Consider the following 25,017-nt stretch of genomic DNA (forward strand, 5'->3'; position numbering starts at 1 on the left):
TGTTAAATATATCAAAACATCATTTGCAAACAGATTGATCTTATATTCATTATCTAATATCCTTATTCCTCTAATATTCTCATTCTGCCTTATAGTTTGAACTAAATGTTAATGACCAAAGCAAATAGAACTAGCAATAAAGGACAACCTTGATGAGCTGAACACGATAATTTAAATAATGAAGAGGTTTGACCATTTGTCACCATCCTAACAAATGGATTATTATATAATGCCTTAACCCAATCAAAAAAGGTCCAAACTGAAACTTCTCCAACACTTTTAAATAAAAAATTCCACTCCACTCTATCAAATGCTTTTTCCGCATCAAGTGCAACTACCATTGTAGGTTGGGTTGCTGACAAGATGCAATGATCAACAAAATCACTCTGAGAATATTGTCAGAAGCATATCTATTCTTAATAAAACCCACTTGATCCAAATGTTCTAAATGAGGCAAATATTTAGAAAGCCTATTTGCCAATAATTTCACTATTATTTTATAGTCCACATTCAAAAATCAAATTGGCCGATATGAAGCTACATTCAAGATTTCTGTCTTTTTTTTAATATTACCATTATTAATGAGTTTGAACACATTAATGTGTTCCTGCATCACTTGTTGAAGAACATCCATAAATAGAGGAGACAAATCGTCATAAAAAGCTTTGTAAAATTCAACAGAAAACCCATCATCACCTAGAGATGTCCCATTCGGCATTTGTGGTACGATATATTTTATCTCAAAATAAGTAAAAGGAGTCTAATTTTCTCACATCATCTTCCCCTAATATTGGCAAATTTAAACCAAACAAAAAAGATTCAATAGAACCATCATCTTGAACCCCCTCAAAAGTGTATAATTTCAGATAAAATGATCTTTAGTAATTTTAAAACTATTTGCAGGACTTTTACAGAATGCCTTTTTGCAAGAGACAACAAAGTATTGACATACAGCTTGCCTGGGAGAGCATGTGATCTTTGCAGGGAGAACAGTTTTGCTCTCAAACAGAGGAGAGAGATACAGAAATCAGTTCCAGAAGGACAAAGTTGGCCAAACTTTGGAAGGCTGCCTGGTCAAAGGAGAAAGCTGGCGGTCTAAAAAGAGATCTGAAAGAAAGAGGATCATCTGGTGAACCCTGAAGAGGCCAAGTTTCGTCAGTAAGATTGATTGAGAAGGAATCAGTAGCGGATGTCCTGGAAAAGGAATATCTCTCTGAAGACTAACAAGAACCATCCTGAGTGGTAACCATTTGCCTGTTAAACTCCAAAGACTGGGGAACTTTGTTAATGCTAACTTTGCCTGTTAAACTCCAAAGACTGGTGAACTTTGTTAATGCTAACTTCTGTGTACAGTACAAGAATTGTCTGCAACCAGTGAGATTGGACTGTGATCCAAAGAACTTTCCTAATCTTAAATACACATTACACAAATCTACACAGTAATAGAGGGGGAATTAAGTAGTTAGGTAGGTTAAATAATAACTTAAAGTTTAATTCTATTTTCTTATTCAAATATAATTTAAAACATTTTTGTTGTTGTGCATATCTATTGCTGCTGGTTTTTGGGGTTCTCTGAACTCTGTAACAACACATTTTTTATGTCTTGCCTAAATATTCATTCAATTGCGAGTCATCCTTGTAATAGCTAGGATGACATTAATTTTAATTGATTTACAAATACACATTTTGATTATTTCTGGGAAAATTGTAGTTCTTCCCCCTCACTTCTAGCCTTTGTCGTCAAGCAAAAATTCTGTTGGTGCTGCAGTGTTAGAGATGGCTGGTAACACAAAATTTATGACAACAGTTGCAAGAAAGGAAAACACAAAATTTTCCATGGTATAAAAGCTCTTTTAAGTTTGTGGGAATATGCCACTCCAAGTATTATGCCAAGCCTTAATTTCAATAGCACCTTGTGATTATGATTGTAAAGTGAACATGCACATTTCAATTGTTGATAAAAAAACAAGGCTGACTAATCATTACCATATTGACCGAATCATTATTGTCAGTCTTATGAGATGAAAAGTCCACATTATCAAAATAGTAAGTTTAAATCACATGTCTCAAACTTACCTATAAATGAATGTTGGGAGATTACTTTTTTATTGTTGGCATTCAGATGCCAAGTTACTGATTTGTATTACAGCTCTTGGATACTGAATCTGTGCACTTAGCTTCAAATATGAGGCTAACAAATGAATGCCATTTAATAACAGTTCTCAGAAAAGAGGATCGGCAATGAAAAATGTAGTAGTTTATAAGCAGTTAAACACCATTTAGGTTGGCTGGTTCACTCCATGTAATAATCCATATTATTGCTTCCATACAATTTCTATTAATAGTGTTACAGAGTTCTGTGTTGTGTATTGGCCTATCTGTTGTGTGGTTTTATGTTAAAAAGTGAGAGTTTTCCTTAGAGAGCCAAGGTGAAGGTGGACTGCTGAGAGAGTGGGAGACAGACTGGGCCTGTGTAGAAGATGATCTAGAAATTTCTGGACTTGGAAGATAAACCACCACTGGGTGGTGTTGTGGAGTGGAAGGAGGCCCAGAGCATCAGACATGGGTTTAGAATTTTGGCCATTTTAAAAGGGATGAACATTCCAAAAGATCTGGACCAAGCCATTGTTCCTCTCTCTGTAGCAACACAAGAAAACAACTTTGAATTTGTTCTCTCTCTCTCTCTCTCAAAGATTTTTGGCTTCATTTTACCAAACCAACTGAACTTTGTTTATGATCTTTGCTTCAGTTGACATCAAAGTTTAGGAGTCTTGTTTGTTTTGTGTCTAAGTTTCCCTGTGGGCTGGTTGGAAAAATAACATAATTACATATGTCATATTTAGGCTGGGGAATTTATTAATTTTACACTGATATAGAAATTTGCATAGTAAGCAGTGGGCATTGTTATAAAAGGGGGGATTTTGTTCATCTTTACCCCTGTGTGATGTGCCTTCTTTGTGGTTGCTGGTTTGATCTTGTAACAATAGTGTCAGAAATAAAACTTCTCACACATGAGTCTCTTTAAAACTGATGACACAACAAGCTTTATTTACAAGTCTGCAGAGTTGAACTCAACTGGTTTCTCACCAGTTAAGCCCCGATACATACAGTGCATTGATTTTTATACCCTTGTTGTTTGCCCTTCCCCTTCTTATTAATACTGTTTTAATTGGTTAGTATTGCAAAAGCATTCTAAGTACAACTGCATTTTTAATTATCACGTTCGTTACGTACGCTGCGAACTCTACATACACTAAATTCTGTTTCTCACCCTTCTTATCAATCTTTTGTCTCCTGCATGTCTCTCACTATGACCATGAAAAGATATGTTTAAAAAAAAACATATCCAGCTGAACTTTTTGTCCTTGGCTGCTAGTAAGCTCCCTGTCCGTTCTGGCTTCCCTTTTTATGATTAATCATCACATTTTAACTTAAGCCATTTTATCCTAAATTCTCTATCTCTAACAATAGGAGTACGATAACCCCTGACTTGGTTCTTATCCACTGTTTTTAAAACTAATTGCCTACCCCTGTCTAATAGCAGTATTCAGCTTTGGAATTGTACCAGTTCCACCATCACAGGACCATACCAATCAAACCCCACTCTTAAAAGAGTTTGGGAACGGGGATATGGAGTCTCCCCAAATGGATTATTCTGGGTATATGGTAATAAAGCTTATACTCGTCTCCCCTTACAGTGGAGTGGAACTTGTTTCCTAGGAATAATCCGCCCAGAATTTTTCCTCCTACCCCACGATCACGGTCATAAATTAGGAGTGAAGATTTTTGATACATTAAACCGTCAGCCCCGCTCTAGCACGGTACATTTGGGACAATGGGGAGATGATTGGCCTCCAGAACGCATAATTCAATATTATGGTCCCGCTACATGGGCTCAAGATGGATCCTGGGGTTATCGTACTCCTATTTATATGTTAAATCGCATTATTTGCTTGCAAGCAGTCCTTGAAATTGTTACAAATCAAACAGCTCTAGCCCTGCAATTACTTGCATCCCAGCAAGGTCAAATGCGCTCTGCTATATATCAGAACCGTCTGGCCCTAGACTATCTCCTGGCCACAGAAGGAGGTGTATGTGGAAAGCTTAATTTGACTAACTGCTGTTTACAGATTGATGATAATGGCCAAGCCATTCGAAAAATCGCTGATAATATTCGTACTTTGTCCCATGTACCGGTTCAAACCTGGCATCCTTTTGCAAAATTAAATTGGATGGACAAATGGTTTGGAGGAACCTGGTGGCGTACCTTATTGTGGGTCATCGGAGGTATTTTATTCCTCCTACTTGTTTTGCCCTGTATTATTCCCTGTCTACGCAACCTGGTGATTTCCATGGTCCAACAGGCTATGCAACCAGGGGAACTGGGAGACCCCGTTAGAATTTTACTTCAGCACGAAATTAATTTATCATGAGACGTTTCTCTTCCCCGAGTTAAAATCCCCATTCATATATATAATACATACATTTTAAAGAGAGAAAGGGGTGGATTGTTAGAGATAGAGAATTTAGGTTAAAATGGCTTAAGTTAAAATGTGATGATTAATCATAAAAAGGGAAGCCAGAACGGACAGGGAGCTTACTAGCAGCCAAGGACAAAAAGTTCAGCTGGATATGTTTTTTTTTAAACATATCTTTTCATGGTCATAGTGAGAGACATGCAGGAGACAAAAGATTGATAAGAAGGGTGAGAAACAGAATTTATGTAGAGTTCGCAGCGTACGTAACGAACGTGATAATTAAAAATGCAGTTGTACTTAGAATGCTTTTGCAATACTAACCAATTAAAACAGTATTAATAAGAAGGGGAAGGGCAAACAACAAGGGTATAAAAATCAATGCACTGTATGTATCGGGGCTTAACTGGTGAGAAACCAGTTGAGTCCAACTCTGCAGACTTGTAAATAAAGCTTGTCGTGTCATCAGTTTTAAAGAGATTCATGTGTGAGAAGTTTTATTTCTGACAAATAGCACCAATAAAAACAGAAAATGCTGAAAACAGTCACACCAGACATTCACTGTACAAGAGGAAATAACCAATATTTCAGGTCAGATATCCTTTTTCAAAACTAGAAATGAAAGCAAAGGTAGTATTCAGAAGCAAAGAAGCAGGAATAGGTAAAACAAAGGGAATACGTCTGAAAGGGTGAGACCTGATTCATTAATGTGCTGTTTAGAATCACATAATGCTTCCTTGTCTGCCAAAAGCAGGTCAGTGAGACATGCCCAGCAGGCTAAGCTGAACCAGAGAAGGTTTAGTAGGCAAGCCCGGGGAATGCTCAGAGAAGATGGAATACAATATCGTCTCGTCTCATGCTCCATAAAAACGGAACAAAACCTGCATGACCTGCTTTTAAAATTCCATTAAGAGATCCTTGTCTGGCAAAAAATTACAAATACACTGTACCATTTAGTTATGTTAATGTGCAGTTGCCAAGCTTCAGTAATTTATTTTAATTTAAAGAGTAATTTGATCAAAAATAAATAAATTTAATTTTATTTCCAGTAATATTAAAGCAATATCATTTCAAAAGCTCTGATTAGCTTGTTTTGAGACTGCAACCAGTGCACATCTAGTTTCCAAACTGTTGCTTTTTCAATTATGATGGAAGACTTTATTGGGTTCTGCCTTAATTGAGTGTAGCCCACTTTCAAATAATATTAAAGCAACAGAAACCTGTATCCACTATTAAGCCAAAACAGACTGGTTATAAGATCTTAATTGCTGAAAAAAAATGAAATCCAATTCATCAAAAGAACTTACAACAAACTCTACAATATCATTTACTGAAAGGCAGAAGAATAAAACATACCCACATCCCCCATTCCTAAAATTGTATGTATTGATATGTACAGGAACCCAACCTTACATTGTTTGTCAGCAAATGAATTGTGAAAGGACCTGCATACTCAGCTTTGAAAAATCAAGAAAACCCCATCACAGTACTTGTTCACATGTGTGCAATGGAAGCTGCATTGTTCACAATTCTTCATGTTTTTAACCAAAACTTTACAATACCAAATGATTAAAGTAGCATGGAAAAATGAAATTTCAAATGAAAAAACCCTTACTGCAATCAATAATTATTTGATCCATTCATATTTCTACTAAAGTATTTATTTTCAATGACCAAATATCAGATTCATCTTAGTAAGTCTACACCTTTGTGCTAACACAGGTTGGAATCCAGCTTTCAACTTGCAGATCTACTCATTAAAAGCCAAAACCTTTGCAGTTTTTCACAACTACATACCACAAAATGCTTTATAGGCAATGAATCAAAGTCCATTTGATAGTGTACAGGAAAATAATTTTTCACAATCTCACAAATTGCAGTGTAAGAATGGCCAGATGTTTTGACGTTAATTTTTGTTTTTAAACAAAAATGCTAGAGAAACTCATCAAGTCACTATGTTGTTTTTGTAGCAAAGATACATGACCAATATTTGGACCCGAGTCCTTCATCAAGGTACAACGAAAATTCAGGCAGGTACCTGAATGAAATGGTGGGAGAAGAGCAGAGGACCAGAAGGGATGGATAGTAAATATTATTCAAAAGTGTTGAGGGTAAATATTTTGACTGTTTCATGCCAAAGGCCCACAAATTCTACACCTTTGCAGGTCATGCACGTTTTGTTCCGTTTTTATGGAGCATGAGACGAGACGATATTGTATTCCATCTTCTCCAAGCATTCCCCGGGCTTGCCCACTAAACCCTCTCGGTGCAGCATTCCCTCCAAACTAAACTAGGTCAGATATCTTCATTTATTTCAATATTTTTTTATTGTTATGTAATAAAAATGTGATAGAGATTAGCTCTCAACAGAAAATGCCCAGTGTAGCGGCAGCTACGATGAAGGAGACTCATAACCACCACGTTGGATGTTCTTCAATAACTGTTTATTTCAAATCCCGCATGCACCCATTTAAGAGCACCGTGAGCGCTGCCCCGCACAGGCAATTATCATGCCTGCTCTGGGTTAAAACCATGAGATAAGGAGGACCCCTGATGTTGCCATCTACCCGTGGCTTCCCCACCACGCAGCAGTACAAGCGGGGCTGGATCGCCATGAATTTGTGCACTGCCACACAACCCCACACTCCCCCCCACCCCCGAACTGGCTTAAGTGTCCTAACGCTTGGATGGATGGCCTCAGTGCTTGGGCTGAGCCACTTCAATCAGTTGAGTGAGGTCCAGGTACGCCGCCTTGAGGCAGTCCACTGTAAACAGTTCACTTTTACCACCAAAGTCCAACATGAAGGTCTTGATGGGCTGCCACGGACCTGTAAAGGCACTGCAGGGACGCAGTATGCGGGCCACACTGAGCTAAGATGAACTTGACCGCATCCAGCTCTTTGGGCAGTCGGGCTGATTGTGCGCCATGGTGCTTAGGAGGCGGAGGGGCCAGCAAGGCAAGTTTGTTGCAGAGATCTGACAACAGGGTCAGGTGTTCAGTCATGGAGTCTGTTTCTGGGCCGAAGAACTCAACAGGTAGTGACAGTGGTGTGCCATACACCAACTCTGAGGATGATACCTGCAGATCCTCCTTCAGAGTCATCCTGATGCTGAGCAGGACCCAGGGAAACTCATCTACCCATCCAGGACCGGTAAGGCAGGCTATGAGGGCCGACTTCAGGTAATGTGAAATCGCTCCATCATTGGCTTGAGGTTGATATGCTGTGGTGTGGTAGAGCTTAACCCCTAGAAGGCTCGTCAACTGTGCCCAGAGGGCAGAGGTGAACTGCGCACCTCTGTCGCTGGTGATGTGCACCGGGTCTCCAAACCTGGTGATCCAGTGAGCAAGCAATTTCCTGGCGCACATTTCGGTGGAAGTATCCTTGATGGGGATGGCTTCCGGCCATCTTGTGGTCTGGTCGACCACCGTTAACAGGTAGAGCGCCTCCCTGGACACCAATAGGGTGCCCTTGATATCAACATGTATATGCTGGAACCTTTTGACTGCCGGGTAAAACTGTTGAATTGGGGCCTTCGTGGGCAAATGGACCTTGGAGATCTAGCACTGCGTGCAGCTCCTTACCATTTTGGCTACCTCCTTCTTGAGCCCATGCCAGACAAACTGCTCTGCCACCATCCGCACTGATGTCTTGACCAAGGGGTGTGCCAGATTGTGGACCTCCATTGCGGCGGGACTACTGGGCACGGCAAACCGGTGGAAGCATCACAGAGCAGTGAGTCCGGGCTGCCCAGCAATCAGAAGTCCTGGAGACTGAGCCCTGTAATGGCAGTATGGAGAACTTGTGTTTCTGCGTCTTCCCTCTGTGCCTCTGCCAATTGGGTGTAGTTTAGGCTGGGGGTGAGGCTGTGGATTGCAGGTCGAGACAACGCATCTGCTATGACATTGTTTCTATCTGCCCTGTGTAGTAAGTCAAGAATAAAGGCTGCATGATGTGGGCCGCACCCGGGATGAATGATGGCCACCGAGATGGTGTGTCCCAGAAACTGCAGCATTTGCTTGCCGAATTAGCATTTGGCCACGTTGATCATGTAGCCAAACTCTGCCAAACAGGTAAAAAGGGAGCAGAGATGGACCTTGTGCTCCTCGAGGTCATGGCTGGCAATAAGAATGTCATCAAGGTATATGAACACAAAGTCCAGGTCCCTGCCCACTGCATCCATCAGGCACTGGAAAGTCTGGGCCTAGTGTTTAAGTCTGAAGGGCATTTGCAAGAATTAAATCAGCCCGAATGGGGTGACGGTGACGCTCTTACTGATTTCTTCAGGATTGTGAAATACAATGTGTTCACAATCTACTCAGGAGACAAAGTCTTGGAGAACAAGTTCCGATTTATTTGCGGGTCTGCAGAGCCAGGTATTTCTTAGTCCCAAGACACACCGGAGAATTGAAATCATCACTCTTTTGTACAATTCCACGCTTAGCAAAGACACCTCCCCTTATAGCTCCTTCCAATCAGGACCCCAATAGTTCACAGCTTTCCTATTTCCCTTCAAATTCTCCCCGATTTTACAGGGTTCCTCCTTGTTCATACACCACATATTATGTTAACCTGGGTGTCCAGGTTAATATTTATATTCTCATTAAGCGAGCGCAGTAGTGACTGAAGGTTACCCTAGTTCATTTTACCAGTTTAAACAAGAATTGATTGTCCTTGAAGATTTTGACACACAAGGGGTTTGACTAACTGTTAGCTAAATGCTAAGTGCTAATCTAATCACGTTCAACTACTTCTCACAATGATGCTAGTTTAATCATATTCCACCACTATTCACAATCCACCCTTTTTATTTTACCATGTATATTTGATTAATCTACATCAGCATAGCTTTGGTGGCCTCTTCTGCTTCCCTCAAACCTTGGAGTATGTTTTATTTCTTGTTTCTCATTGCCTACAGGCCTTAGCACCATTTGCTATGGCGCAGTTAGGCCAGTCTCAGAGGAAACTAATAGTGTGATGACACACCTTAGAATTGCCAATCCGACGAACAGCCCCACCATGATAATTAGGCTGTAAATAGCAAGGTGGATCAGCCATTATCCCCAGCCTTTTAGGCCCAATCAATCCATGTCCAATCTTCCCAACCTCCTTCCTGTACCGGTTTCCTGCGTTTCAGATCTCCTCTCTTTGCTCATTTATGTGAGAGGCCAGATCTGAGATATTGGCAGAGGCATTGGAAATATACGTGCAACCCTCACTTCCAATCAAGGCACAGGTGCCTCCCTTCTCTGCCAATATAAAGTCTAGGGCCATGCAATTTTGGAGGGCTGTCAGTCAGATAGCAATCACCTCCGCAGTTATGGCCTGCACCTGGGAATGAATCTCCCCTAATGCCAAGTCTGTGTTATTCGCCAGTTCCTTCAGAGCCGCGGCTAACCTCTGTATCTCTACACCTGCTCTCACAGTCCTGAAAACGGGAAACAAGATCCTGAGTAGCCTATCGCCCTCGGTCACCTTACGCTTACAACGCTGGGGCGGGGGAAAGGACACAGGTACCCAGTCTAAAATACTGGGTCCACCACTTTTCTTTTGTCTGGACAACGGTTTCTGTGGTCAACAGCAGAGGTATGGGCCAATCCACTGGGGTTGGAGTTTCTCCTCCTTCCATGACTTTATTAGGACCCAATCTCCAGCATTCATGGGATGGATGGGGAAATCGAAAGGAGGGCTCTGTGCCAGCAAACCCTTGGTCCTTAGATCTGCAAGTGAACGGGAAACTGCCAGTAAATAGTTCCTTAAAAATACATTATTCCTCTCAACCGTAGGTATGCCCTCTACCCGCCCCAGGAAGGGAAGTCCAAATAGCATCTCATAAGGGGACATCCATGTGTCCTTCTGCGGGGCCATTCGGATTCTGAGGAGAGCAACTGGTAGACACTTGGTCCAGGGCAGTCGAGTCTCCTCCCTCAGCTTCATAATCTGCATCTTTAGAGACGCATTCATTCGCTCCACTCTTCCTGAGCTCTCCGGATGCCAAGGGGTATGCAGTTTCCACTCTATTCCTAGAGCATCTCAGATCAAACTGTGGACCTTAGAAGGAAAGTGAGTTCCTCAGTCTGAGTTGATGGACTTGGCCACTCCATACCAGGGAACTATTTGTTCCAAGATTATCTTCGCCATGGGATTGGCGGTGGGGAACGCTTCCACCCACGTGGTGAAGTGGTCCACTATTATCAGTAAGAACCTCCATCACTGGACCTTAGGGAGTTCTATAAAACCCACTTGTATTCTTTGGAATGGCCGGATCGCCAGTGGCTGCCCTCCCCCAGGCATTGTCCTCATGATTTTTCTGTTTAGCCTTAAGCATATCATGCAGTGAGCCATTGTTTGTTTCGCTAGGGTGTAAACTCCTCTGCAAGCATTCATTTGTGAAAAAGCGTCACACAGCACTTGAGGCCCCCAGTGTGATTGTGAGTGTAATTCTCCTAGTAGTTGTCTGGTGATCTCCTTATTCAGCAATTATCTCTCATCAGGGAGCCACCATCTTCCGTCGTCCGTCTTCTTTGCTCCCATCTTTTCCATTTGTTCTTCGTCAGAGAGGGAAAAGATAGGCACCTACTCGGAGGGGTATCAATCTGCAATGTTCCTGATCGCGCCGCCTGCCGGGCCACTCCTTCCAGATTTTCCTGAATGTATGTACCATTCCTAAAGTGTATCTTGATTCCGTGTATATGGTAACTTCTTGACCCTCCAACAGTTGCAAGGCCCTCATCAGGACTGAACGGACCAACTCCCAGGCCTCCACCTCAGTTCTGGTGACCCCACCGATAACAGTATATCCACTGAATCTCTTCCCAGCCATACAGCTTGACAAACCGTCTATGAACCACCGGTGTTCTTCCGATAGGGGCTCCTCTTCCAGGTCGTCTCGACTTTCATTTGCAGCTCTACCACCTCACTGCAGTCATGTCCTGAGTCCTCTGGTTCCTTATCTTCTTCTGATAAGTATAGGAACTGAGAAGGGTTCAGGCTTTTATCTGTAACAATGGTTAGGTCGTCTTTTCCATCAAGATTGCCTCATACTTCAGAATTCTCGAGTCTGTCAACCATCCTTCTGAGACTGGATTGTGCTAACTGTGTGGGGAGTGAACACAACCAGACTTACTCTGAAAGTAAATTTTTGACTTTCTTCAGCCAGTATGGCCATGACCACTTGAATACATTCTGGCCACCCTCGTAACACTGGGTGTCATCTTCATCTTCGAACTCATTCATCTTCGAGAGGAATGCCACAGGTTGCCTTTGTCCTCCTCTTTTCTGAGTTAACACTCCCAAGGCTACCTCTTTCTCCACATTTACGAACAAGTGGAAAGGCTCATTAATAGCAGGCAAAGCCAGGACCAGGGCATTTATCAAATCATTCTTCAAGTAAGCAAATTCTTGCTGTTCTGCAGTGCTCCACTTCACCTTTTCCTTTTCTCCTCCCAACTTGTCATATAAAAATCGGACTTTCTCTGCATATTATCTATCCACAATTGGAAATACCTGATTAATTGGAGGAACTGCCTTATACTTTAGTTCTTGTTCCACAAAATGTAACTTGTTCTTAGAAACTAGACTGCCTCCCTGTCCTTTTTCCCCTAGGAAGTTTAGTAACTTAATGGTAGACTCTCAAACTTCACCTTTCTCAGCTCTCAATATTAACAGGTCGTCTACATATTGTATTAGCTGTGTCCCTGGGGTGCCTAAGTATTCTTCCAATACCTGTTCTAAGACTTGTCCGAATAGGTTGGGAGATTCTGGAGGATGACTGTGCAAAAATACTGCTGTTTTCTTCCCGAGTGAGAGTCTTCCCACTCGAAGGCGAACAAGACCTGACTATCCTCATCCAACTCCAAAAGTCATCCTTTAAATTTACCATACTGAACCACTCATGATCTGGGGAAATTCAATTCAGTATGGCATAGGGGTTGGGACCACAGGGTGTCGAGTCTGGACAATCTTGTTTAATTCTCAAAGGTCCTGGACCAAGCAGAATGTCCCATCTGCTTTTCGTACAGGGAAGACTGGGGATTTATAGGGGGACATGCAGCTTTCTAGCCCTCCATCTCATAGCAAATTTTCAATGACCGGCTGGAGGCCCCTTCGTCCCTCCACAGAAATGGGATACTGTCTCACTCACACCGGTCGAAACCCCTCCTTTAGGGTTATTTTGAGTGAGGTTATCTGTAATCCTCCCCCCCCCCCCCGCCACCATTCCCTTCTCTGGGCAAGACACAGTCTTCAATGTCCCGGATATCCTCTTCCTTCAACTGGTACAGCCACACCATTATGCGTCCTCCTACTGAGGTGTTTCCTACCCCCAGTTGGATCTACAGGTCCCATTCCATCAAATTCACCCCGGCTGGAGGAACTAGAATCAGTTCCTCGACTGCTTCCCTGTCCTTGTACTTTACACATAATCAAAGGTATTTCCATGAATCTCCCTCCTACTACCAATATTTTAATATTTTCTTTTCCCACCGACATGCCTCATGGGGCTTGAATAACACTGGATCTTTCCGTTCCTGAGTCTATCATAAATACTTTTTCTTGGGGTCCTAATTTCAGGTGTACAAGAGCTTCCTGTTGATATCCGATTGACCCCAAGAGGGGAACCCTGACACCCCTATTCCTCATCCTTCATCAGAGCATAAGATCGAGTCTCCCTTCTCCACTTAGGGCATTCTCGCATTACTGGAATCTTGTTTGAGTGCTTTAATCACTGTAATTCCAAAAAAAATATAGAGTTCCATTGAAAGTGTCTTCATATATACCTATTTCTTTATTGAATGTAGATTATAAAATTATAGCAAAAGTGTTAGCAAATCAGCTTGCTAAGTATCTACGTAAGTTGATACATATTGATCAAATATATTTTAATAAGAATAGGAATGCGTCAGATAATATCCTTCGGTTGATCATTTTGATCAATGCATATTGAAAACAGCTAGATGCGGGAAAAAGCCTTTGATAGGGTTGAATGGGATTTTTTATTTAAGATGTTAGAGAAGTTTAAATTTGGCCCTTTTTTAATTGGTTGGGTTAAAGCTTTATATACAAATCCAATTGCCAGGATGGTGACAAATAGTCAAGTTTCTTTACCTTTTAAATTGACACATTCGACTCGGCAAGGTTGTCCATTGTCACCAGCCTTGTTTGCATTGGCTATTGAACTGTTAGCTCAGATGATAACACAGAATGAAACGAAAAGAGGGATACGAGTTATAGATGAGGAATATAAGATTAATTTATTTGCAGATGATGTCTTGATATATTTGACAGAACCAAAACAATCATTGTCACAATGGCAGGAATGTTTATTACAATTTGGAGAACTTTCTGGATATGGTTAATTGGGATAAGAGTGAAATTTTGCCAGTTGGAGAGGGTGACTATTCAGAATATAAAAGCATTATGAAATTAAAATGGTCAGATAAATTCAAAAATTTAGCAGTAATTGTAAATGTTAATTATCAATCTTTATATGTTAAATTATGTTCCTTTATTAAAAAGATTAAAGCAGATTTAATTAAATGGAAAGATCTTCCATTAACTTTAATTGGTCGTGTAAACTGTATTAAGATGAATATTTTTATCTCAAATTCAATATTTATTTCAGTCAATATCATGTTACCTTTCAAACGGTTTTTTCCAGGATTTAAATTAAATGGGGAGGGAATTTTTATGGAAAGGTAAACCGTGAGTAGCATTGTATAAACTCACATGGAAATATGCATTAGGTGGACTTCAGTTACCTCATTTTCAAAGTTATTATGAAGCAGCTCAGTTGAAATTTGTTAGCAGGTTGATGGATATGGATCAACCTCCAAGTTGGGCGAAATTGGAGGTGGCTTGTATTTCTGAAGTTGAGCTGCATCAATTTATATTTAGATGGAATATGAATCTGATGAGGGAATGTAATATGCCGGTATTAAAACATTTGTTAAAGGTTTGGACTAAAAGAAATAAGATTTTTGGATCAAAAGATAAATCATCAATTTTAATTATATAATAATAAACTTATTCCTTTTTCAATCTTTAATAATCATTTAAAGAGGGAGGAGTTACGTGATGGAGTAGTGGCTGGTCGTGTGGAAAGAGCCTTCTCCAGAGAAAATAAAAATGTGAAAATGCAGAGATCAATAAACATAAAGTACAGGAAGAGAAAGATAAAGTTACAGAGAAGACACAGAAGATGGCACCCAAAAGAGAAAAAGTAAGAATAACAGAGAAAAGGGAAGAAGGAAAATCACTGGAGAAGAAAGAAGGCTTTAGCTGCACATCGGAGCAGAGAGCCACCATGGAGAGCAGCCATTCTCCGGTGTTGGTGAGTCCCCAGAGGTGTCCTCCTCCTGACCGACGGACTCCAAAAATGGCTCTCAGAGCAAAGAAGTGCGCAACTGCCCATGCGCGAAGATTAGTGCATGTGCAGTGCGCAAATAAAAGAAAAGGTTAACAGTGACAAGAGGGGGACTCAGCTGAGGAGCGGAAAGCTTAAAGACGCCCAGTACTGAGGCGTTCGGCTGGGGGAAATAAACAAGAAAGAAGAAAAGAAGTGGTGAGAAAGAGAATGAAGGGCTGGAAGAGGGTGAGAGGCAACGGGGTGACCAACATAGGGACAACCTACAGCAGGAGACCCAGCAGCGGGTCGACCTGCAGCAGGGGGTCCAGCAGCAGGTCAACCTGCAGCAGGGGATCCAGCAGCAGGTCGACCTGCAGCAGGCCACAGGTTGACGCAGTAGGAGGCACAACAACAGGAGACGCTGCAGCTGGAGGCCCAGCAAGGATAAAGAGCAGCTCACCAGAGAAGAATGAAAATACAAAGATACAGCAAAGAGAAGATGACACAGACATAGATACAGACACAAAAGAGGAGGAAGAAAACCAAGAATTTCAAAGGAAAGAAGAAGGTAAAATAGAAGGACAAAGTTTAGATAAAGCCTTTTTCGAAGAAAAAATGAGGTCATTTAAAGAATGGCTATCATTAAAATTTAGTTCAATCAAAATAAAAATGAAAAGAACTGAAGACAGAATGCAAAGCTTAGAGTTGATTATGATTGAAATAGGAAAAAGAGTAGAAAATGTGGAGGATCGAGAAGCTGCTGTAGAAATGGAGATAAATGATTTAAGAGGGAAGTTGGAAGAGAGCGGAAAAAAATTAAAGAGACACAAGATTTATTGTCACAAAAAATTGACGTATTGGAAAACTACAATAGGTGAAACAACATAAAAATAGTTGTCCTGAAAGAAAGCAAAGGGTCAGATACGAAGGAATTTATAAAAGGATGGATCCCGAAGGTGCTGGGAATGTTAGATTCATATAAAGAAATAGAAATCGAAAGAGCGCATAGAGCGCTAGTACCAAAACCGCCACAACATCAAAAACCTAGATCCATATTGGTAAAATTTCTAAGTTATATGACACGAGAAAACGTACTGGAACAGGCAAGAAAGAAGGTTAGAGAAGACGATAAGCCGTTGGATTATAAGGGACAAAAAATATTTTTTAAAGAGGAAGGAATTCAACAGAGCGAAAACAATCTTATGGAAGAAAGGGTATAACTTTATATTAAGACTTCCAGCAGTACTTAAAGTATTCATTCCTGGGGAACAGAATAGACTGTTCTCAGACCCAAAGAAAGCCCAAGAATTTGCTGAACATTTGCAGGACAGAAGTGAGGAGGAGGAGTGAAAAGCAGGATGACCAGCAAGAAAATATACAAAAATATGTAAAAATATAAAGTAAAGATCATATATATATATGAAGATTTAAAGAAAGGGAAAAAAGGAAAAAAAAGAGAGAGCTTTGTTATAAGTATAGGAAAATAGTGTTCTCTGGGGGCAGGCTAGGGGTGGGAGAATAAAGGTCACTGTGAAATCGGTTGACGCTTACGATTAAGTTCACAAACCGAATGGAAAGGGGAGTTGTGGTTGCTGTCAAGGGACAGGAGGCAACCCAAGGAGGGGAAGTTCATTTGGGGCTAAAGGGTTATTGCTTGTGGGGATTGTTTGGGTAATTCATGTCTTAAATGCGTTGTTATATATTGAGATTAAAAAGGAAAACTTAAAAAACAGTAAAGGAAAAAAGGGATGGAGGTAGTGAAGAGGTGGAAAAGAAGTGAAAATAAAGATATAAGATGGTCACGTTGGACCATATGACCATAAACATTAATGGAGTATATAACCAAGTTTAAATGTATCCCATTGGGGAAAAAAAATCACATATAATTTAAAAGACAAAGTTACAATGATTGAAAAAATCTGGGACCCATATATGGAACAGAATAGAAAGAGCCAGCCTCGGACCACCACCACCTAAAACATAAGAAGATAAACATGATCAGATTTAATGTGAATAAGTAGATGATACGTCTTTTTTGTTTGTATTCCTTTTGTATAAAGATATTGTTTTATTGTATTTTATATGTCCAATATTTACTGTTTTTGGAGGGGGATGAGAAGGGGGAAGGGAGGAAAAAAAAGAGAAAATGTTACTGTGAATATTTAAAGAGATGCATCTGTAAACATATTGATTGATATGGTTCATAATATGATAAATAAAGAATTACAAAAATAATTCATTAAAAGAGTTGGGTCTCCAAGAGTATAAAGACATTGCAGGATTGTTTTGATGAAGGACAACTTCTTTTAACCAATTGAGGGAACGATTTGATATATCTGAAAATTCTTTGTTTGTTTATTACCAACTTAGAGCTTTGGTCAAAAGATATTTAAGGTAAAGAGATGATTTTACCTGTATTGATGAAATTTGAATCTTTGATTTCCTCTATACCAAAGAAGGGTTATATTTCAGTTACGTATCAAGTATTACAAGATAGTATGGACAAACCGGAATGGGAGGTCTAAGTTTAAATGGGAAAGTGATGTAACCTTCATTTTCTGGAAGATAATTGGGCAGATATGTGTTATGATAGTGTAATTAAATTGACAAATGTATGATATGGAATGGTTACTTATAATTTTTTACGTCAGTTATATTTAACTCCGGAGAAATTGAAAAAAATATGGTTTTAGTAACTTGGATTCTTGTTTCTGATGTGGTTTATGTACTGGAACTTTTTTACATGCTGTTTGGTCTTGTGTTAAAGTACAACCATTTTGGGAAGGAATTAGGTTAGTTTTGGAAAAATTATATATTAAACTACCATTAGACCCATCCATTTTTTTATTGGGTTATATGGTTTCTTTAAGGGGATAGGGGTTGGATAAGTTTCAAATGCATTTGTATGTTTAATATTGTCTGAGTAAAAAATGTGTAGTTAGTACATGGAAAGATAATATAGAGATTCGTATAATATGCTGGCATAATGAATTGAAAGCTTGTATTATTATAGAAAAAATTACAAATAATATGCATGATAATTATTTTTTTGTTAATAAATGGTTTCCTTGTTTGGAATATATTCATTTAGATATTCTTTGATTTATTGTAGATACTTTCAGTTTTTCTTTTCATTTATATTTGGTTCTCCTTAAGAGAGCTGGCTGATGGGGTGAGAGGGTAGGATGGGGTCTTTGCTTTTTTTATATACATTTTCCAGTTTCCTTTCAATATAGGGCCAGGAAAGTTTGCTCAAAGTTTGCCACAAAGTTTGCTCAAAGGAGTTGCTACCCTGCCTCCAAATCTAGATTTACACCCAAATATTGTTGCATGCTCCTTTGTAACTTCTGTAGAAAAGCCACTGGTGCCTTGTCCTAACCTTGTCAGTTAACAAGTCTGCTTGAAATTTTGACCCTTTGGCACTAATTTTCTATTCCTTTTTACTATCCCTCAAATCCTGCATGTTCCTTCTCCCCTCCTGTTGCTTGTCCCAGTTTGGTTGGACAATAGGGAATTTAGTTTCTGCCACAGCACCCTGATGGTCCCCGGGAGGATGTTCCCTCTCCCAAATTTTCATTACTGCTTGCCGGATCATCTGCTTCTCTTCCACAGAAAACAAGTTCCCCATTATCAACTGCATCTCATCCCAGGTTTAGGTATTAAGTTCCAGGAATTGGTCAAATTCTGCCAAGCCTAGGGGGTCTTCCAGAAGACTTTTCATCTCCTTCTTGAAGTTTCTTACTTCCACACTGGTGAGGGGAACATTCACAATTCCCAAAGTTATGTTCCCTATCAGAACTTTCTGAACGGGAAACATCTGTAGGTTTGATTGTGCTGTCTCTTCCCTCTTTTCCAAGGGGAACGATTTTATATCATCCTTCAATATCTCACCTCTCCTCTTTCTTTTGAGTTTTTCCTGACTGTTGGGCCTTTCCCGTTCTGCTCCCTCTGGTTCTGGGGCGGTGGCCTCAACCACCTCATTCAACATACTTCCTTGTTGGCGGACATCGAGGAGAGCGACATTGTCCATACCAAAGGCCCAAAATAAGCCAATCAATCCCAAGCTTCCACAGCAACTTATTGATGGTGAAAATTAGCTAATTAAACTTCTTTGAAAACCTCCAATTTCCTTTTCTCTAAACTGACTATTTTTGATAAGGTCAGTATTTATTATCTATCAAAAACAACCCTCATGAAGGTGGTGACAAATTCATTATTGAATCACTTAGGTCCTTCTGTTGAAGATATTAAGATGGGCTTTATAGGATGAAGACTCAACAACAATGAAATTCTACTGCCAGCTTCCCAAATTAAGATAATATGCAATTTGGAAAGGAACCAGTTGACTGTTCCCACATGTGCCTGGTGATTGTGCACTTCTTACAGGTTTAGAAAAGGTTGTTGAATTAGCCTCACTCTGTGATTTTAGATTGTATATAATTCACCCATTGTGCATTGGTGATGTATGAATTAATGTTTAAAGTGATGGATAGGTGGCCCATCCAAGCAGATGCTAAGCTTAGGAGAAACCAAGAGAAAGATCCAAGCAAGGAACTGGAGTACCTTTTGTTGATGGTTGTTGTGTGTCAACAGTACAAATAAACAAACTATTTTGCCCTGGACTACAGGGTTAATGATCAGACATTAACCAGTGTGGATTAACCAATGGGCCTAGGGGACAAAATCCATACATCTCTCAAGATTGCCACACAGGTTGATAGAATAGGTTAATAAAAAAAGCCTAAGAGATACTGGGGGATTGTGTTGAAGAAGTCAGGTTACAACTCTATAAATTTTGTCTTAGTCTTGTGTTATAGGAAGGATATGGAAACTATGGAAAGAATGCCAAGGAGATTTACCAGGATGATGCCTGAATTGGAAAATAAGTCTAATGAGACAAGGTGGTAAGGTTAACAGAGCTGAAACTTTTTCTCTTTGGAGCAAAGAAGGATGAGAGAAGACTTAATAGGTCTACAAGACTGAGAGAAATAAATAAGGTGAACAGCCAGTGCCTTTTTCACAGGGAAGGAATAGCAAATTCCAGGGGACATATCTTCAGAGGGAGGAAGGTTTACTGGATATATCAGTGGTCCCTTTTTTAAATAAACAAGGAGAGTTCTGGGTGTCTGGAACACATTGCCAGAGATGGTGGTGGAGATTGAAATGCTGGGGACATTTAAAAGGAACATGGTTGAAAGAAAAATACAGGGTTATGAGGCATGATGGGTTTAATTTTTTTAAAGATATGTGGCGCTTGCAGGAGCTGAAGTAAATCACTGGTCATTAACGACTGTTTTTGTTCCTATTCAGCACGCCCCTTTAAGGGCAGCTCAGTCACCTGGTTCATTGTGACATCATAATCACTGCCCAGGGTGCGCGCTGGAAGGGATGCTGGAGTAAGAGAGAAACCTCTAAGGATGCCATTTCCCCATGGCTGCCCCGCCACCTGGCGATACAAGCGGAGCTGGTTCGCCATGAGGATGTGTGCCGCCACAAGTAGAAATATATAGGTTGGCACATCATTGGGGAAGAAGGGCCTATACTGTGCAGTAGTCACTGGATAGTTGCTGACAATGCATTGAATACTCCACAATGAATTCAGTTACAGATGGAAAAAATGCATTGGAATATGAGGGGGAAATTAACAGCAAAGAATATCTAAATGCTGACTTGTTCTAGTGGCCACTATGTGTCTGGTCCAGTCAACTTTCTGTACCTCACCTTTCCATCCCAACTGTTCCCAAGATTAGACAGGAGACTGGGCTGTGGCTCTTTAAGTAAATACTGGGAAAGTGGGAGAAAAGAAATGGCTTAGTTATAAATATTAAGTTAATTTGTGAAGTTATCTGAAAGAGTACAGTATATACCAGGAATTTGGCAGAAATTATAATGTTACAAATTACTAATAAATCTGACAGCCTTATTATCAATGTTTAATTTAATTTTTTTGTGGTTGTGGATCATGTTCCAATGTTGCATTTGAACATAAAAAAAGGAATTAAATAGGTGGAGTTGAATCAATGATCAGATCAGCCACTAATTGTTGGAGCAGGCCCGATGGGCCAGATGGTCTACTCCTGCTCCTATTTCTTATGCTCTTGTGTTCCCCGGCACTTACATCCAAAAACCACACATGTCACAAAATGCATCATTTAATCTTCAGCAATTCAAAAAGACTAGCACAAAGTGCAATAAGTAAAATTAATGAAAATAGCTTAACATTCTGTCAATTTCAGAAAGACTTTTGGAACTGTTACATGAAAAAAATTACTCAGACTATCACTACAACTTCTGTATGCCCTGATGAGTCACAACAATCTGTTCTGAGAACAAAGCTTCATTCTTTTTGCATCCTTCTCTTTAAAAACCCATTTAAATTTCTTATCTGTTTAATACAAATTGCAATACCATGAAGAAACCCACACAATCTTACAGCGCAATCAGCATTTCTACATTACAGGATCAAAAAGTAGTTTCACCTGAAGTATAAAAATGATCAGATGCCCTCAATTATTACTGCTTTGAAAGCCTTATTTAATAAGTTCAATTTCTCTTGGCTTCAAACTGAATGGTTTGCCAAGCCTTTTAACAGTCTGTTGTGAATTTGTTAAAAGTCATAAATAGGTTGTTAAACAGGAAAGTTTGGAGACTCTGTAAAGTACAAAAGTGCTGGAAAAACTCAGCAGGTCATGCGGCAAAGGTGCTCAGTGAAACGATCTCTCAATCTCTCTGATGTAGAAAAGTCCACAAGGAAGCACTAGATGCAGTAAATCAAGAAAAAAAAAACAGGCAGACTCCCGAATAACAAAGAGAGGGGAGAAGAGGAGAGAAGAACAGACCAGGGGGGAAGCAAAGGCCAACAGGAAGAAGTTATAGGGGATACGATCACAAATAGGTTGGATAGGATGACGACATTATTTATGCCTCTGCATCTAAAAGGAAACAGAGTTGCATTAATTACTCAATTTAAATTTCCTTGGCTGTCATTGTAGGATTTGAAGTCAATGTCCAGATCAGCCTCTGGATTCTCATCTACCAACATAACCACTACTCCACTGAAACACAAAAGAAGGGCAATTCTCACTTGCAACATTTTCTTGTACTGCAATTTGTTTGGGTCAAGTCTTGACCATCTTGCCTTTTCATCTCCCAGTGTTTATAATGATTATTTCCTGGTTTAACTCACTACTTAACTCTAATATGTGCATACTGTCCACAAATACTGTCCCACATTAAAAAAAAATAGTAAAATAAGTCCAGCAAGAGCCCAAGGAAATTTATAAACTAGGAAAAGAACAGAATGTGATGTTAACTAAATTTAAAAAGGAAATTTTAAATCCCCTAAATTGCTGTGAACAGAACATTATAACACAGAACAGGACAATCTACTATGCGGCTGCATATTTTAAAATTCTCTACATGCTATCCTTTTTTTTAGAATACCTAGTGTCACCGAAAATGTCCTCCCAGAATCACAGTGCGGCTTTCGCGCAAACAGAGGAACTACTGACATGGTCTTTGCCCTCAGACAGCTCCAAGAAATGTGCAGAGAACAAAACAAAGGACTCTACATCACCTTTGTTGACCTCACCAAAGCCTTCGACACCGTGAGCAGGAAAGGCCTTTGGCAAATACTAGAGCGCATCGGATGTTCCCCAAAGTTCCTCAACATGATTATCCAACTGCACGAAAACAAACAAGGTCGGGTCAGATACAGCAATGAGCTCTCTGAACCCTTCTCCATTAACAATGGCATGAAGCAAGGCTGTGTTCTCGCACCAACCCTCTTTTCAATCTTCTTCAGCATGATGCTGAACCAAGCCATGAAAGACCCCAACAATGTAGACGCTGTTTACATCCGGTACCGCACGGATGGCAGTCTCTTCAATCTGAGGCGCCTGCAAGCTCACACCAAGACACAAGAGAAACTTGTCCGTGAACTACTCTTTGCAGACGATGCCGCTTTAGTTGCCCATTCAGAGCCAGCTCTTCAGCGCTTGACGTCCTGTTTTGCGGAAACTGCCAAAATGTTTGGCCTGGAAGTCAGCCTGAAGAAAACTGAGGTCCTCCATCAGCCAGCTCCCCACCATGACTACCAGCACCCCCACATCTCCATCGGGCACACAAAACTCAAAACGGTCAACCAGTTTACCTATCTCGGCTGCACCATTTCATCAGATGCAAGGATCGACAATGAGATGATCCTTGCAGACTCGCCAAGGCAAATAGCGCCTTTGGAAGACTACACAAAAGAGTCTGGAAAAACAACCAACTGAAAAACCTCACAAAGATAAGCATATACAGAGCCGTTGTCATACCCACACTCCTGTTCGGCTCCGAATCATGGGTCCTCTACCGGCATCACCTACGGCTCCTAGAACGCTTCCTCCAGCGTTGTCTCCGCTCCATCCTCAACATCCATTGGAGCGCTTTCATCCCTAACGTCGAAGTACTCGAGATGGCAGAGGTCGACAGCATCGAGTCCACGCTGCTGAAGATCCAGCTGCGCTGGGTGGGTCACGTCTCCAGAATGGAGGACCATCGCCTTCCCAAGATCGTGTTATATGGCGAGCTCTCCGCTGGCCACCATGACAGACGTGCACCAAAGAAAAGGTACAAGGACTGCCTAAAGAAATCTCTTGGTGCCTGCCACATTGACCACCGCCGTTTGATATCGCCTCAAACCGTGCATCTTGGCGCCTCACAATTTGGCGGGCCGCAACCTCCTTTGAAGAAGACCGCAGAGCCCACCTCACTGACAAAAGGCAAAGGAGGAAAAACCCAACACTCAACCCCAACCAACCAATTTTCCCCTGCAGCCGCTGCAACCGTGTCTGCCTGTCCCGCATCGGACTGGTCAGCCACAAACGAGCCTGCAGTTGACGTGGACTTTTACCCCCTCCATAAATCTTCGTCCGCGAAGCCAAGCCAAAGAAAGAAACATGCTATCCTTACTTTGGCCCACTGCAACAAAAAAATCTGCCCTCACCATGTAAAGTCATCCTGCTATTCCATCCAAATAAGAGCAACAATTCTACATTGGTAAACATAGATGAACCCCAAGGACCTTGTGCTACAGCATTCTGTGGGAGATTATCATCGATTATCAGAGAGAATTACTCGCGAGCTCAACAAGTCAATATTTCAACTCATCCAATCTGACAAACAAGTCATTACATTTTTGAGAACCAAAATGTATAGAACTTTGAAAAGCCTGCTATGCACAGATCAATAAATGAGATTATACAATAAATTAGATTAAACAGTATTTCCCCCAAAATGCTTCCATAATTTATCACGCTAATAATTTGGTTTCATCTTTTACTTTATGCCTGAACAAATCTAAATGCACAATTCAAGTGTATTCTCTCTAAATTCAAAGCATTAACGATTTCGTAGAGGGCACGAGACATTAAAAAACATATAGAAACGAGCAACAAGAAAAACAGAGCAAAACTAACTCCGGGGCTGGCAAATGTTGATCAGTTGTTGCTCATCACACAAAGGAGGAGCGTGGTGCAGACAGGAGTATGGGCTCGTGGTGGGGAGGCCTGTGGAAAGAGTGGGTGAGAAGGTGGGGACCCGGCGGGGGGCACCGAAGCCTAATTCCCAGCCTCACTCACCTCGAACCTGCTCTTGGTGACTCCATTCATCCTACCGTCGGCTCCGGCGCCCCTACCTTGGTTCGTTCGCCAAGGCTACAATTGGGCTTCCTCTCTTTTAAAATTTTATCCTCTCTCGGCTTCAACTTTTCCACAAAAACAACCACCTGCCAGCATCCTCGCACCTGATTGGACCGTACGCTCCGCCCCGCGAACCGCAACCTAAATTATAATTTCCGTTTCGATCAACGGCGCTGCGGATGCTGGCATATGCTTTTTTCCCCCTTGCGCCTCATTTGCTGTTGGCAATAAAAACCAGGGGTTAAATTATCTCAAACTCCAACTTCCGCCTCGGGCCACCAGGGACCAGGCCGACAAATCACTGACCGCCTTACGGATAAACAAAGCGTGGCGAAGGCCTCCCTTTCACATTGCGGCATCGCCCACTCACGGTGATTGACGGATGTATCCCGGCGACTGACGGTGACTGACACCACCCCTCAACCCCCTTCCGAGTCAGCTTTTGCCCATTCACCGCAATTAGCAGGCTGAACCCTGCAAGCATTCGCCCGTTCGTTGTGATTGGAGCTCATGTG

At 41.0% G+C, this 25,017-nt stretch overlaps 1 protein-coding gene across 9 annotated transcripts in view; it reads right to left on the reverse strand.

Moving 5' to 3' along the window:
- LOC138750161 (F-box/LRR-repeat protein 20-like) overlaps positions 1-24,816 on the reverse strand; it is a 275,336-nt gene extending 250,520 nt beyond the window's left edge. For all 9 annotated transcript variants that reach the window (XR_011349123.1, XM_069912307.1, XM_069912308.1 and 6 more), the window contains exon 1: positions 24,443-24,816. Coding sequence is in view for 7 of the 9 variants with exons in the window: in XM_069912307.1 (XP_069768408.1) it covers positions 24,443-24,472 (30 nt within the window). In the remaining 2 variants the exon portion in view is untranslated. The remainder of the gene's footprint in view (positions 1-24,442) is intronic.
- Positions 24,817-25,017: the final 201 nt, after the last annotated feature.

The sequence above is a fragment of the Narcine bancroftii genome (assembly GCF_036971445.1).
Source record: "Narcine bancroftii isolate sNarBan1 chromosome 12 unlocalized genomic scaffold, sNarBan1.hap1 SUPER_12_unloc_2, whole genome shotgun sequence".
Taxonomy (NCBI): Eukaryota; Metazoa; Chordata; class Chondrichthyes; order Torpediniformes; family Narcinidae; genus Narcine; species Narcine bancroftii.